Source organism: Chiroxiphia lanceolata, chromosome 10 (assembly GCF_009829145.1).
Source record: "Chiroxiphia lanceolata isolate bChiLan1 chromosome 10, bChiLan1.pri, whole genome shotgun sequence".
Classification (NCBI taxonomy): domain Eukaryota; kingdom Metazoa; phylum Chordata; class Aves; order Passeriformes; family Pipridae; genus Chiroxiphia; species Chiroxiphia lanceolata.
Genome location: NC_045646.1, coordinates 15,174,820 through 15,191,566, shown reverse-complemented (window position 1 = coordinate 15,191,566; position 16,747 = coordinate 15,174,820). Strand labels below are relative to the sequence as shown.

Below are 16,747 nucleotides of genomic sequence, written 5' to 3'. Positions count from 1 at the left end.
ATAAACCTCTGAGGACTGGGATGCAGCTGTGGGGCTTTTTAATTATTTTTTTCTTTTTTTCACTTACATGTTTTATAACCAGTTCAATTAAAAATCACTTTTGATTTCTCCTATTTTTTTAAAATGTGCAGCAGTTAATAATTTTGGTCTCTTGAAAATGTAGTTTTGTATTATTGCAAGGAATTATTTTGGTCCCCAGCACTGCTCCTGCCTTCACACTAGTCTAGGAATACTCTTGCTCAGTTAAGCTAAAACCCTTTCCCAAACATAGGAACACAACACTGTTTTAAAAGTAAAGAAGCACAAAAGATTACCAAATTCTCTTTGACATTGGCCTTGGTGAGCAACACCAGCTGAACTGTCTGCGGCAGCGGGGGACCAGGAAAACATCATGGGATGGATTGGGAAAGTATACAGTTTTTGACCAGACATTGGTACGATCGGCTCCAATAAATGTGGTTTTATTATAACTGAAAACCTTTTTTTTTGTTGGCCAACTTAAGCTAAATGACATTTTAAAATAATGCACTTTAAACTGTCGGTTTTTTACTACACTGTTTTAATTGTCACAAAGTCCCTTTTTTCTTTTTTTTGCGTGTGTGGGTGGGGCAGAAAGATTCGTGAACTAGTTATAGTGCATTAACATACTTGTCAATAGATGCTCAAATGCACTAGTATTTTTGATGAAATTATAGGACAAGACAGTTTTTGTTGGATAGAGACTTGAATAATTAGTGCGACCAGGAGGAGTCTTGATTTGAGAAAAGTTGAGTATAGAACAAATACTTGTGAAACTGTGCAGTGCTCACAGAGTAATTAGCTTTCAGAGAAAAAGATGTGTCCATTTTATTTACTGTAGCATTTCAAAATATGATAAAGTATGATAAGAACTCATGTTAAATGAACTGTATTTGAAGATACTTTTAATTATTCTTTTCCTAATGACTTTCAGAGTTGCTAATGACAGCTGCTAAGGCTATTACACAGTGCATCACATCATGCAAAAATGTCAGCTGACTTCAGTGGGATCATGTGTTTATTCTCCTTTAGTTAAAAATTTTCAATACCATTTTTAACATTTTTTACTTCTTAGTATTTTAAGCATAAAACCTCGAGTATATACAATCAGAGGTTTTTCTGAGAAATTCACTTCCAAGTAGTCATGTCTTATACACAAATGCATTTAACAACCTCTTTCAGATATCGGATGTACTGAATCTGTTTTCATACATCTGAGGTCATCACAGAGCAGATGTTCTTGTTCAAGCATAAGCTGCTCTTACACAACTTTTTTTTACTGGATGAAAGACAAATTAGATGAAAACCAGTGACATCTTTCTGGAAGTGGAAGCCAGAAAAGATCACGTTGGACTTACCTAAAAATAAATGGATGGTGTAATAGCTCAGAGGCCTGAAAGCTAATTGTAGATTTGTTTCTTACTGATGTTTTCAAATACAGTTCATATAACACTAAACTTTGAGAACACTGCTTTAAATAAAATGGCTACAGAATCATTGAGACTTTGTCCTCTTTACAATGTTTCTGGGATTATAAAAAGCGGAGAGGAAAATCAACTGATAGCTGTTTGATTTTTTTTTTTTTTTTGGTGTGTAATATTTGAGGTAAAAGTAGATTCAGTGCTAGATAGTCTAAAACAACATTTACTAAGTTTGCAGATGGTAGGGACAAGTTTCTATTACAACATTTCTAAGTTGAATTTTTTTTGATCTAGTGCATTATATCTGTAGCAGAACTTGGAATGCTCATGGTAGAAAATAGTCACATTACTAAGAAATGATAGAAAATTCTTCAGCTTTTCAGTATAGCAGTTATTGAACTTCAATAATTAAAAAAGTACTAAAAGGAAATCTAAAGAAATGTAAAGAACCAATATCCATTTGTGGTATCTAAGAAAATAAATTAAAAAATGTAAAAATCCGTATTTTTTTTTTTTGTTTGCATCACATTCAAAGGACACGAGCTATGAAGCTTTTGATATTTGTAGGTAACCTATTTTGAAAATTCAGGACCCTATTTCCGAAAAACCCCAAAGGAGTGGAAACTGGTTATCATTATTTTTGATAAAGCTTATATGAGTGTCTGCTGTTAGCATGCTTAGAAGGGACTCTTCATTTTTAGATGGGGCTTGAAAAATGTGCACTTCACATCCCCTCCTTGCCTGTCTCAGGATGTAGTGCTGAATGAAATGATGCAGTTTTTTATTTTTTTTAATTGTGATTTGATTCACTTGGTTGTACGAGGGAGGAAACATGGGATGGTATGACACGAAATGATAGACAGTTTTGGTCTATGCTAATAATTGTCTTGACCAAAAGGAAATTGTCTAAATTTTATAAAACCATTGCCTTGCTTGGCATCAAGAAGGCTATTTGCTTTTGCTTTCATACTTGAGTAGTTTGAAAGCTGAATGCAGTTTCTATTGAATATTCAAAAGTATGTGTTTTATTTTGAGCATAATGTTCAGCCACTTGTTCCCCTGTAGAACTTTAGCTGACACTTCAATCTTATTTCTAGACAATGTAGATGAGGGCTTAGTTTTTGATAGTTAATTTTACTTTGGTGTTCAGTTGCCCATTTTTGTGTGTATCAGGCTTCTGCTAAGCAAGAGATGGTTGTAGGCTGTGGAAATTCAGGAAAGAGGTCTCCTCTTAAATTCTTACTCCACCAGTGCTAGGTATGTTTGAATTCTTAGAATGCCCGTGTCTGTGATGCAAAGCTATAATATGTTCCATGTTACCTTATCTTTTATACAGATTTCCTAACAATACAGCAAAATAATCTCCTGCAGAGTTGTAGTATCTTAGGTGGAGTGTAGTTTTATATAGTGTTAGGTCTGAATCAATTTTTCTTTAACTGTGTTGTTGTTGTAGGAATTTGCTCGCTTTGATCCATCGAATGATAGAGTTTGTGGTTCGGGAAGGGCCCATGTTCGAAGCCATGATCATGAACCGAGAAATCAACAACCCCATGTTCAGGTGCTCATTACATTGCTTCATTTGAAATAGCACTAACTGTTTTCACTGTTGTTAGTATTTGGCATTTTTGAAATACTAATAAGAGTTGCTTTTGCTGTGTCTATCTTTGTGAGCAGATTTAAGCTGTACAAATGGTAATGCTGTCCATTTATAAAGGAGAATCCGTTTTTATTCCAGTTGTTACTAGTGTGTACGTATAAATAAATAAAATACTATACACACAACATAAAATACATTTCTGTATATATAAAATAAGTGACATTTAACACATACTTTTCTCAGGGAAAAGTCAGTGGAAGCAGTAGCGTACATTTTAGAAAAAGAAAAAATCTCCCCCCAAAACAGCCAGTCTTAACTCCATGTGAAGTCTGCTCTTCCTGGAGCCTGATTTCTAACCTTTAGCAAGAGCTGGAAGTAATTTTTCTTTGATGCAAATGCAAATAGGATTAAACTTTAGCTGACATAGGGAAGTTGTGGGAATTTCCAGCTCTTGTCATTAATGGAATAAAAAAGGATCAATTTCCAACTTTCTTGTGAAATGCGGTCTCTGAAAAATGTTTCCAGGGAAATGCTAAATGTCCTTTTAGCAATGCTTTATTTGCAAAAAACTTGAAGTGCTTCACTATGATTGTTATATATAAAATGAGAAAATATGCAGGTCAAAATATCCTGGCCGTTAAAAATGGGCTGCTTGCTCCCCATATCCCCATCAGATGTTGCCAGTGTTCTGACAGGCAACTTAACTGGTGGAAAGCTTCAAGTTACTTAGTATTTGATCTGAGTCACCAAACTGTGTAACTACAAGCTCCTGCACCGCTTGTGCTGAGGTTGCAGTTGCTCTTGTAGTGACTCCTGGCACTGATGATTCCCCTGCTTTGCTGAGAGGTTGCACAGTTGTTCTTGCTGACCCTGTTCTGCTTTTAACTTTTGAGAAATGCTGTGCTTTTGTGGAGCTGTGCTCTCTCTCTACTTTGCAGACTGTGTGTGTGTGTGTGTGGCAGTTGCACATGCTCTGCCCAGCTGTGCTGTGGGTGCACGTGGTTTTAGCTGTCTGGTGTTCACCTGGGGGCTAAGATGGGCATCTGAACAGGGTTTGGTTATTTGTTTTTATTGCTTCCTTTGAATTTGCTTCCATTCAATGATTTGTAATACGTTTTATCTCTCTTCTTTACCGTTTGGTTTAGGTTTTTATTTGAAAACCAGACTCCAGCCCATGTGTATTATAGGTGGAAGCTTTATTCAATTCTTCAGGCAAGTAGAATTTTAGTGACAATTCATAACTTCAAGCATAGTGAATTAGAAGAACACAAAAATAAAAATTGGGGGTTTTTTGTAGGGAGATGCTCCAACCAAGTGGAGGACAGAAGATTTCCGTATGTTCAAAAACGGGTCGTTTTGGAGGCCACCCCCATTGAATCCATACTTGCACGGGATGTCTGAAGAGCAAGAAACGGAAGCGTTTGTGGAGGAACCGAACAAGAAGGGTGCACTTAAGGAAGAGTATGTACCACCATCCATTTACAGTGATGTTTTACTTGCTAGTCTGCTTGTTTTTCCTCTTGTGGTTTTTGTGTATTTTTGTATGGGTTTTTTTAATATTTTGTATATTTTTGTATATTTTTTAATATATCATCCCTAAAATGTTGTCATACTTGTCATAGTGTTATTTATTTGTCTAAGTGTCTCTTAAACTCAGTGCTTTTCAGTTAGTCTGTTTTGATCATACTTGTTGCTAAATATGTTCTGGATTTGGTTAGGTTTGTCATCATTGAACAACAAGTCCTTTCATTCCAGTTCTTACTAACCCTTAATTTGAAAGGGATTGGGAAGATGAGAGCTTTTCCTCACTTTCTGTTGCTGTCTGTAGGTGAGGATATACAGCACCTTTCCCAACACTTCATGAGCTAAACAGTTATTATAATCTTAAACTTATTGATGCTGTTGATCAGGAATTAAAATTGGGAACAGTTGTTAATAAGCAGGAAGAACCAGATCACCAGAGTTCTTTGCTGTGAATTGTCAGTGTGCTGGGTGTGGCTGTACTAGTGGAAATAGAGACCTGGTTTTCTTAATTGTGCTGCTGTTGTTCCAACTGTTATTAGCATATGGATTTTTTTTCTTGTTTTATTCTTCTCAGCATAGTTACTATACCAGTCATAGTTTTGAAGGTTTTAATTCACAATTTATTTCTTATACTTTCTTTTGGAAAGTCTCAAAAAGATACTTTTTTGAGAATGTTCTCTAAATATGAAGGTCAGGGAAAATGTGATGTAATTGTTTTTTACTGGCTTTCTGAATGTAGTGTTTCTTACTCTGTAGCAGAAATTGCTTTAATGCTTTAGATTTATCCAGTTTGGTTTAGGCTTAAACTAAATCCAAAAAGATAATTACCTTATTAGAGAAACTGATGTGTTGCATTAGGTATTTCTCAGTTATTTTTCCTTGATTTCTCTATGTAGTCAAGACTTGAGTGGGAATTTTTTGCGCTTTATGTAACGTTGATGCATAAATTCATGAGCCACTGAAAGAACTGAGGTAATGGAATATAAAAACATTTAAAATTGCTTTTCTTCTAAAGATGGAAAATTAAAAAAACGTCATTAAATGAAAATTCCCAAAAGTATCTTTAACTTTATATTGAAAGTGTTAAAATTCCTACTATTTCAGACAGAGGGACAAACTAGAGGAAATTCTGCGGGGATTAACACCTCGGAAGAATGATATTGGTGATGCAATGGTTTTCTGTCTAAATAATGCGGAAGCTGCTGAAGAAATTGTTGACTGCATCACAGAATCACTGTCCATTCTCAAGACTCCTCTTCCTAAGAAGGTGTGTAGATTTTCTACGTTCTTGTTTTTTGGGGGGAAGAGCTCACTTAGCAGCATGAGCATATAATTTGTAAGCATTATTTCATGAGTTTCAGATAATGTTGAGGTTTGGTACTAAAACGTGGGCTTGGATTTAAATATGCTTTTTTCCTGGAATTTTGTTACGTATTTTAATTTTTCTGCACTTCCTTGTAAACAACGTTCTGCCTTACTGTGAAGTTGAAAACAGCATAATAATCTGTTCAAACAAGGCAGTTAAAATTAGAATGTTGTGATTTCTCCTTTGTAATACTGTGTTAATATGTTAGTACCCTCAAGCATAACAGGGGGCTAATTTCCTCTTAGCATGTGTGTTAATAATATAGCTGTGCTACACTTAGTTCTAATTAGGTACTTCTAGACAGTTAAAGCTGTCTTGTATCCTTTCTGGAAACATGCACATGTTCTCAGGATAATTTAAACTGGAGTTAATTTGAAGGTTCTTTATTGCAGATTGCAAGATTGTATCTGGTGTCGGATGTGTTATACAACTCTTCAGCTAAAGTTGCCAATGCTTCCTACTATAGAAAATTGTAAGTATAATATTTTAGGCGATTGGCAATTAAAAAAAAGTTCTTATATTCATCTCTGTATGTACATCTCTGGATAAACATGGTTGTAGAGAAATTCACACTTTTCTATGATGCTGCTATTACAGACTGATATTGTTTATATCTGTTTGCGTGAAAATGTATAAGATGTAGCATGTTGGTAATGCAAAAAGTGTATATGCCCTATGTAAGGGAGCACTTGCATGGAACTCCATAAAGGTGAGAATAATGCATGTGCCTCTTTACAGAAAGAAACTGTAGCTAATATTGAAGATGTGGTATAGCAAAGACTTCATGCAAAGAAGTAAAATTTTGAAACAGATTTATTTTTATTAAAGTGTAGGGGTTTCAACTCCCCATGAACTTTGCAGAAGGTATGAGGGGATTATGTACTTTATTTCTAAGGTGCTGAGCAGAATTTAGGAAAAATGTCCGAGGGACAGTATCTTTGTCTTACTAGATGTTTGTGTCTACTCCTGGAGTCTCTCAGATGCTATGGCAGCATGATGGGAAATATTCAGCATGTTATGGAACTCCAGAGATTGCAGTTGATGTTTCCTGTTGCAATGTGTCTGTGCTGTGCTGGTTTATTTTTTGCACATTGAGAGAAGCTCAAGAGAAGTTAGGCAGCTGTTGCTCACTGTGCTTTCACTGAGAACCTCACTGAGTAAACTAGAATAGAAACATAACTAAGATTTAAAAAAAAATAAAATACAAATTGCATTTTGAGACAATTCTTTCATTGTATTTAAGGTTGTAAAACTCCTTTTATTGTCCTCCAGTCTTTCCAGGGTGTATAAAGAGACTGCAGCAGATGTGAAGATCTCCCTTCACAGTTCTGTTGTTGTCCAAGGTGATTTGATATATAGTAATCATATTTGCTTTATAGTTCAGTTCATGGCTACAGTAGGGATCAGAACCTTGTGCTTTTGAGTCCTGTGTCCCAGGTATTTTCATGAATTATGTATGTCCAGAAAACATATATTACAAAGTTTAACTAAAGAAATGTATATGTTTAATTCTAGTTTTGAAACAAAATTATGTCAGATATTCTCTGATCTCAATGCTACTTACCGTACAATACAAGGCCATTTACAGTCTGAAAATTTCAAGGTATGTATTTCATTGTTATTTACATGACATAGAAGTCATATAAATAGATGTTCCTGCACAAGCGATTGCATACTATGATAAGTGGCTTAGACATCAAGGTTCCTAATTAGGCTTTAAAAAAAAAGAGTTTTCTCTTTTGCAAGGATAGCCTTGAAATTAAGGAAGAAAATTAACATCTTCCACCTGAAGTGTACAGGTAGATGTACAGTTGTGGAGTTGAGAGGATATCTATCTAATACTTAAATTACAGACAGGGCCTTCTAGCTTTCTTATTATTTTTGGACCATCTCTATTTCAATTTCAAAAATAAACTTGGGTGCTCAGTGTGGAAAGAAACTCCTGGACAGAACAGCATAAAGTTACTTTTAAACGTTTTTGTGATAGGCTTTATTTTTAGATTTCTGATAACCAGTCTGACCATGGGTAGTTGAGAATGATTTTTGAGATAAAGTGCTCTGCTTCTCACGGTTCTCATGCTTGGCCGACCTTTCATTCTCCTGTTTCCAAGATGCCTCTCCACTTCTTTATTCTTCTTTGTTTTTCAATCAGAAGCTTTAAATACAAAGCTGACAGGGTAGTTAGTTTTTTCTGTATTAAGGTCTTTATCCTGGTTGTCCTGCTTTCTTTGCTCTCAGTTGCTCTAGATTGAGAATCAATTTCTTAACTGCTATTTTAAAACTATTTGTTAAATTATAAGAGAGGCAGTAGATAACTTTTTTATATGTGCATCTTCAGTTACATTTAATGTTTCAAACTTGAACTGAAACCTGTCATTTCAAATATGCTTCACTTCTACAACAGAATGATTTGGGTTGGAAGGGACCTTAAAGATCTTCTCATTCCCACACCTTGCCATGGGCAGGGACACCTTTCACTAGAGCAGGTTGCTCAGAGCCCCATCCAGCCTGGCCTTGAACACTTTCAGGGATGGGACAGCCACAGCTTCTCTGGACAACCTGTTCCAGTGTCTCACCACCTTCACCTGAAGAATTTCTTGCTAATATCTGATCTAAACCTTTCAGTTTAAAGCCATTACCCCTTGTCCTGTCACCATATGCCCTCATAAGAAGTCCCCTTCCAGCTTTCTTGTAGACCCTTTAGGTGCTGAAGGGGCAGTAAGGTCTCCCCAGAACATTCTCTTCTCCAACATTCAGTAATATGTATAAGCCAATGCTAATTTTAGTTATTTTATTTTATGAAGAGAAAGATTTTTATTTTTAAAGAGAAAGTTTTCTCTTACTTTTGGTAGAGACAACTGCTTTGAACATTGAGGCAGAATGAAACTTACTGTCAGGAGAGAACTGTGAACAGCTGAAATGGGTAATGTAACAGGAATTTAAAGGGAAAATGAAATCCAAGTGAGATTTTATAAAAAGTAGTTCCTATATATGTATTTTTGTAAAATTACTAGTCTTGCCCAGCATGGTATCACTGTAATATACTTTAATGTGGAACTACTTAGGAGCAGCTCTGCAATAGTAGGTCTCTGTGGTCTATTTCCCATCACTTAAAATTTCTTAATACAAATTTATTAACTTTTTTTTTCCCCCCTTGCTTCTAGCAACGGGTAATGACATGCTTCCGAGCATGGGAGGACTGGGCAATCTATCCAGAGCCATTTCTGATCAAACTACAGAATATTTTCTTGGGGCTTGTAAACATCATGGAAGATAAAGAAACAGAGGTGAGTGAGCTCAGTGGTGATACTTGGGGGTGACAGGAAAAAAATATGTAAATATAAAGCAGGGCTGGCAAGGGTTATTTTACTGTCTCTTTTAGGGTGAGTAAACCTTTCCTTCCTCCAAGTCCTTGCCCTTGAATACAGGTGTAACATATTTTCAAATGCAAATATTGTTTAATCTGTTTATGAATTTCCTGCTGTGGTGTAGCTGTATTGTGAAACCATTTCAGAGCAAAGACTAGTGCAGAATGACAGGTATTTCCTTTGTATTGGAAATACTCTGTAATATCTGAATTTTGAGTGGAATTTCAGGCATTGTAACTGTGTGGAAACATGCCTTTCAGAACAGCAGGAGGGGCACCCACAGTATAACTGGAAGGGTAACTTATTTCTCTTAGCAGAGGAGCAGGGTTAACGTGTGTATACAAAGGACAGTGCCTGTGCCTGATAAGTTTGAATTTGTAGCTGTGTTCATAATTTATGTGTATTCCTGCTGAAGAGTTGATTTCTGTCAGTTGTTCATTTTACTGATCTTGAGGAATCCTTCATATCTAGTAAGTATAATTTGTCTAATTGGCTCATTTTGAGCTAAACATCTTTTCTTTTGAATATAGGTATTGCAAAGCTTCCAGTACATTGTGGACAAATTCCAAGTTCCTGCCTATAATTTTTAAAAGAGGATATTGTTGTATTATTTCCTCTACAATAAACTTGTTAGCAAAAATTGTTAAAGTTGAGGGTTTTGAGGTTTTGGTATTTTTAAAAGGAATGATTTGATAATTGGAGAACTAAAGAAAAGCAGTGTAGATTTGCACTTCAAATAATTAATTATTGTTTGCTTTCAGGAAGTACCAGATGACCTTGATGGTGCTCCCATTGAGGAAGAACTTGATGGTGCTCCACTAGAAGATGTGGATGGAATTCCTATTGATGCTGCTCCTATTGATGATCTGGATGGAGTCCCAATTAAATCGCTGGATGATGATCTTGATGGAGTTCCTTGTACGAAATGTTTCAACTTTACTTTCAATTTGAATCTTCAGTCTTTGATCTTTTTTTTCTGAGTAGTTTTTACAAATGCAGCCAAGAATTGATGTGGCATGTAGCTTTGTGAGATGTTGAATTGATTAACTTCAGTTTGCCCTCCTGCTTTAAGTTCATAACTGCTTAACGAGAATACACATCAGGTTCCAAAACCTCGTTTCTTTGCAACTAATAAGATGGTGTCTGTTTCAATATTTGATTCTGATTGTATCTTAGTGTTTTTTGGTTTCAGCTTTTCATGAGCTTTGGAAATTATTTTTCTGTGTCTTTCTCCAACAGTGGATACAACTGAAGACTCAAAAAAGAATGAGCCTATATTTAAAGTTGCCCCTTCAAAGTGGGAAGCAGTGGATGAATCAGAACTGGAAGCTCAAGGTTAGTTTTGATTACTTTTCTAAGTAAACTGAAAGCATAATGTCACCTATGTAATGATTATTTTCAGCTTTTCTGTGCTAACACAGTAAAATTTTTAGCTGTAACTTGTTCATGGAAGCTTTAACCAAAAAAGGGAGATACTGTTTTCTATTTTGGTTGTTCTACTTCAATAACCTACCTATCTTTAGAAATAATTTCCAGTTCATTAAGAATAAATATTGAAAGCAAAAAAAATCTTGGTATGTGATTGGCAGTCTTTTCACATCTTGGTTTGGAAGATAATATTTTACAAGCTGACAAATACTTGTCTGCTTTTAAAGGATTTACCAAAACATGATATACATTGTAAGTGAATAACTCTGTGAATAGTAAATATTCTGCTACTGGGCTGGTTTGAGTATTTCTGTGAAATAGAAAGTCTGTATTAAGTACATTAAATAAATTTTACCACATTGTAGTTCTTATTATGTCTACAAATACTAATTTTCTGATTAATTGGTGGGGTTTTTTGTTGTTAAAATTATCTTACTGTCTCTTCTAGCTGTTACTACTTCGAAGTGGGAGCTTTTTGACCAACATGAAGAATCTGAGGAGGAGGAAATTCAAAAGTAAATACTTCTTCATTCTGATGAAAACATACTCATTTTATGAATTGAGTGTCTTTGGAACTCTCTGTAAGATAGATATGTATCGCAAGAGTAACAAACATGAAATTTTGAAAGTAGGAAAATAAGATGGAGAAAGATCAGGGTTTTAGTGCAGCATGCTTTCAGCCCCCGTAATTTTTATCTCACATGATAATTTACACCTTTTGGTAGAGTTGTTAACCGTAATCTTTAAATTGATGCTGATTTGATAATTTAATATCAAATGGCAAGAGCTAAGGCAATAGTGTGGAAATCTTGTTATTAGGTGTATAGGAATGTATCTAAGCGTCTGCCTTTTGCTTTTGAGACAAACGCAGGGAATAATATTCTGAGGTATGTGTATGCTGGATGCTGGTAGGATCCTGCCAACAGAAGTTGGTTTTGAGTAGTCTTTTACTTTGCTCTTCAGGCAACTGAGAGCATCTGTTAGTGCTGTAAAAACCTGCCTGCATTGTGTGTACTCCTGCAGCACTCTAGTGGCCAGTCTGGGAATACCATTTTGGGTATCTGCCATGTCCCAGGTTTATCTCCCAAAAGCAAAAGTGTTGCAGTTTTTTTTTTCTTTTATTAAACTTACTATACCTGAAGAGCACAATTACAGCACTTTGAGAGATTTTGTGGAGGCAGTGGGTTTGTTTTGTAGCTGAGGTAGGTATGTATTTGATGACCATGAATTTCCTGAATTCTGCATGCTGAGAGCAGTGTACGTTGTAAAAACTAACAATTTAATTAAAATACTAAATCTCACAGATGGAGACTGATTTGTAGCTGCAGACTTTTTACATAACTTAATCTTACTTAAGAGATTTCAAAACTAGTAACTAATCATAGAAACTACATAGGAGAAATAGTAAATTTTATATATACTTAGTTATCTGTTACATCTCAATTCTGTATGTTTCCTGTAAAGTCAAGAAGAAGAAAGTGAAGATGAGGAAGACACTCAGAGTTCTAAGTCAGAAGAGCAACACATGTATTCCAATCCTATTAAAGAAGAAATGCCTGAATCCAAGTCATCGGTCAAGTACTCGGAAATGAGTGAGGAGAAGCGTGCCAAACTCCGAGAGATAGAGGTGAGCAGGTGGTGTTCTGTGCCACCCTTCTGGACCTTTCCAATCCTTACCCCACCCTGAGTTCTCTACATATGATAGGGGGTTATTTTAACTGAAATAATTATAGTCTGTTATATGTGGTTCTTTTTTTAAGTCCAGTGTATTTTTGTACAGGTATATTCATTCACAGCCTTGCCTTGCCTGGTTTTGACTTTCAGAATAACACGGGAAAAAATTGAAAAATTGAGTCAGGGGATATTGCATGTTGAGAATTACTGTTCCTTTTCAGTGTCCTGTTTCAGTACCACCGGTAGCCTTAGATTGCTTGGTCCCTGCACACTTTCCTCCTCTCTTGGCAAATGGGAGTGACTTTTGGATGTGGCCTTAGTCCTATACCTTTCTCGTTCTTTCTGTTTCTTGCCTCCAGGTGTCTGTATTTTATTGCATTTAAAAGTGTTTCTTTTCACTGTGTCAGCCATCAAAGAAGTAGATGCAATTAACCTAGGTAGTCCTGGAAATGTGGTACTTCAATTGAAGACCTACATGCTGTTTGTAGGGCTCCCTGGCTCTTCTCTCTTTCCCCAAGCATAGGTGTCAGTGTAGCACAGGTTATGGCTTCGTGCTGGTTTCTGAGCTCGTGTTTTACCGAGAATGGAACTAGAACTGGAATTTAGCACAACCCTTGTCTAGCAGTGAAGCCCTTCTGACCCACTGTGCCACACAAAAAACAAAACCAGTTTAAAACCGTATGTGGCTTTCCAACTTGTACTCTCTATTCAGTGTAGCCTGGGTTTTAATACTGAAATTCTTGTACCTTCTGCTCAGTGCATTTAAATGATATTAAGAAGCTGCTAAACTACTGATCGCAGTTGTAGCATCTCCAAGTGGCAGGTTATAACTTGGGTAATGTTTTGAAGGTGGAATTGTGGCTGCCTACCTGTTTATGCTATAACATGGTAGTTAGTTGAAATCAGACATTAGGAAAACCTTGTAATATTATATTAAGATACTCAGGCAGTAATATTTTAAAATGTCACAACTGTTGTTTCTCTCAAATATGTCTCTGTTTAATAATTCAGATTTTGGAATTAATAGACTATAACTAAGCACTTAGAAATCTCTTGCTTTGCATAGCAGTTTGAAAGTTTGTGATCTGTAGCCATACTAAGTTGGTAAAGTCTGCATTTGAGAAAAGCTGAATGGGATTTATGTCTGACCTGACTCATGGTGGCAGTATTTTTGTAGAAAATACATGTTAGACTAATGAAAGTACAAGTGAAACTAATTTTCACATTGCTGTAATATTGATTGTAGCAGTTATGGAAAGGGCTCCTCTCAGATTGTGTATCTGTTTTAGAGATGTTATCCTGGCACTTGTGGAGGCAGTTTAGGAAGTGATTTGCTCTAACCATTGGCAGTTTTACACTGCTTGAGTGATTTAAGTTCTTTCCTCAATGAATCCTGTCAGGAACAGTTTTAGGTGGCAAATATTTGAGGTTTTCAAGCACAGGTTTGCATTTAATTTTTTTTGGTAAGTAAATTACTATCTTGGTGTCAGACTTTCAGAATTACCAGGAAAGTAGAGTAGAGCAATTTTTTTTTCATTTTCAGAACATTTCAGACACTATGTAGGAGTACTTAAAATTTCCCCTCAAGTTTGTCATTGGCAGGAAAGTACTCCTTGTACTACTTTAAAGCATTCACACTCAAAGTTTCTTCTTAGTATGTACCCAATCCCTGCCAAAACCCACATCCATTATTAAGTTTGAGGGAAGGAACTGAGGAAAAAACAGCCAATTACCAGCTTTAACAGTTATGCCATCTAATAAAAACTGTAAAAAATGTGTACAATATTTGGCAAAAAAATTGGCAGTCTGATTCTCTAACAATCTACACAGTGACTACCAGGGAAGCTGAAACAGATTTTTTTCATGCAGTTTTTGGAAATTCATGGATACAAACAAGAATTCTTTCTCTTGGCACAGTCAGTAAATTAAGCTTGTCAGCCGGGAGGGGAAAGTACAGTAAGAAACAAACTTTGGCCACAGCAATCAGAGGAGGCAACTTAGTAACCTTTTGTTTGCCTTCCCTGCTGCCCCTCTTAATCCTTCTGAAGTGTGAATTCTTTCCAGAACTTAGCAAGAGCAGAGGCTTTCCTATAACACCAAAGAACAGTGATTTCTCACCTGTTTTTTTAAGCGTGGAAAGATTGGCACTTTACAGCATTTACAACTCAAATTTCAGAATGGTCTTTACAGTGCTGTATAGCTGTGTGTCTTTCTTCCCCCATCCTGTGACATATAAAAGAAAGGTGTATTCCTCTTTGTAAAGAGACCTCAGTGCTGTGACGGGGTAGAAAAATGGGAATTTTGTTGCTTAAATTGGTCATTTTGTTTCCTCAGAGTGGTCAGAAACACAGACAAAATAAAGCAGCATTGTCCTCCTTGGACCTTTCTCTAAGGTAACTTTACTTCTGTCTCTGCCTTGCTGCACAGGATTTTATAATCCTGCTGCAAACAGAAAACACAGCACAGGGTTCATCTGCAGCAGGAGGCAGGCTCTTCACAAATCCAGACATATCCATGCTTCCAGAAGGGTCAAGCAGAGTTTTAGTCCTCTTCAGTAGCTGCCTTTACTCACCTTTGTGCTGGCCACCTGAGACCTCAAAGTAGCATTTGACTGAGGTATAAAACTAATGGTCTTGAGTCATCCTGTTCATCCTTTCTACTGGGAACCACTGAGCTCCAGGTGCTGCAGGGAGGATCCTGTTACACCATCCTGTGTCTGTGCTCTGTCAGTGCCCCCTGCCCAGTGCACAAACTGAGATGTTCCACACCAAACACTCCCTGCCCCAAATGTGTCATGGTATTTGAGGTCCAATTTATTTTTCTACCAAGAGCCAAAGTGGATGTCACAAGGGAAAGGTGGCTGCCTTTGTCAAGAAACTGAAGCTCCATACAGTTTCCATTATTTCTTTCTCAGGATTATGGTGCTTAGTGTGAAGAATACTCAACTTTTGTGTATTTGTTTATCAGATCATAAGAGCTGTGTGAGGCTTGTAAGCATCACTAGAAACAATATAACCCTTTGGTCTGTGGAGGTTTCTGTACCTGGTTCATTTGAGGCTACTGCAAAATGACAAAAAGATACCCTATTAAATATCTTACTGATTTAATAATAACAGATGACACAAATTGCCTCTTGCTTAACTGATAGTTTTGCTATTTATAGCAGTTGTTCTTAGAAGATGATGACTATTCAGAAGATTTTGATCTATTTTAAATCTTTGAATGTATTTCTGTTTTACACAAAGCCAGGAATTGCTTGGTTCCAAGACACTTGGCAACCTGTGAGTGTGACTGAGCATGCCAGAGGGCTGTTATGGCAGAGGAGGTATTTCACATGTGTACATCAGTATATCTGTCATCTGTTGTTGATAATACTGTAGCTGCAGAAATTCCACTGTTTGTAGACTTGCTGGAAAAATCAAGCTTTCAAAGGAATATTTTTCTCTGCTCCTGCAAAGTCTAGGACTTGTGACAGCCATTGCTGGGGCAAGGCTGTTCTAAGGAAAATCAATACACTTTGATCTGCTTGGATGTCTGTCTTGTCTGTAATTAGTGTACATTTGAGTGCAACTTCTTATCAAGTAGAAATTCCTATCTTTCATCAAGTATCTGATGATTAACTTCCTAGTTCATGCTAATATGCAGTATGCAGCTAATTGACCTTGAACTTGTTATTTTGAACCTGGCCCTGTCAGCTCTGAGGCTGTGTAACTGTGGAGTGACCTCTTGTGGGAAAAGACCCTGTGTATGGGCTCAGACAGTATCAGCAGCAGATTAGAAAACCAAGAACAGTTTTTGAAAGCATATTAGTTTTAAGTAAGGAAACATCACACCTGTTGCTGTGAAAGTACACAAAGCAGAGCTTCAGTTTGCAGCAGTCTGTGGTTTCCCTGGGCCGTGGCAGCAAGGTGTCACCCTTTCCTTTAGCTTACTTGCTTCCTGGGTGGGCTGTAATCAAGGCCTCACCTTCCAGGAATGCCTGAACCTTTTAAACTCTCCTCAAATGAGTTTGAGGAGAGAGGGGAGAAGTTTCAAGATGAGAACCGACAGAGAAGGGTCACGTTGTGGAGCTGTTTATCTGGAGCTTATGAGGGACCTCCTCCTGTTAGTGGGAAATGCGATCCCTGCATGGGAGTATTTGGTAGCGGTTGCTCACAGGAACTTCAGGATATCTGACACTTCTGCATTGCAGTCTCTGAAGACTGTAAACTGCTGTGGGAGGCTGCTCTGTCTAAGGAAACTGAAAAGTTTTGGCACAGAGTTTTGAAAAATTTTCCCCTTCCGTTTTATCCTGCTGAGTTTGGAGAGAGTCCAGATAAAAGTCAATGTATTTATTCCTAAGGATGAACAG

General features: G+C 36.8%; 1 protein-coding gene across 5 annotated transcripts in view; it reads left to right on the top strand.

Annotated features, from left to right (window-relative positions):
* Positions 1–16,747, top strand: part of U2SURP (U2 snRNP associated SURP domain containing) — a 42,885-nt gene that overhangs the window by 18,016 nt on the left and 8,122 nt on the right. For all 5 annotated transcript variants that reach the window (XM_032698154.1, XM_032698153.1, XM_032698157.1 and 2 more), the window contains 11 exons: positions 2,893–2,997; positions 4,182–4,248; positions 4,334–4,497; positions 5,665–5,827; positions 6,319–6,398; positions 7,442–7,529; positions 9,091–9,213; positions 10,056–10,212; positions 10,534–10,629; positions 11,171–11,237; positions 12,187–12,349. In XM_032698154.1, coding sequence (XP_032554045.1) covers positions 2,893–2,997; positions 4,182–4,248; positions 4,334–4,497; positions 5,665–5,827; positions 6,319–6,398; positions 7,442–7,529; positions 9,091–9,213; positions 10,056–10,212; positions 10,534–10,629; positions 11,171–11,237; positions 12,187–12,349 — 1,273 coding nt within the window. The remainder of the gene's footprint in view (positions 1–2,892; positions 2,998–4,181; positions 4,249–4,333; positions 4,498–5,664; positions 5,828–6,318; positions 6,399–7,441; positions 7,530–9,090; positions 9,214–10,055; positions 10,213–10,533; positions 10,630–11,170; positions 11,238–12,186; positions 12,350–16,747) is intronic.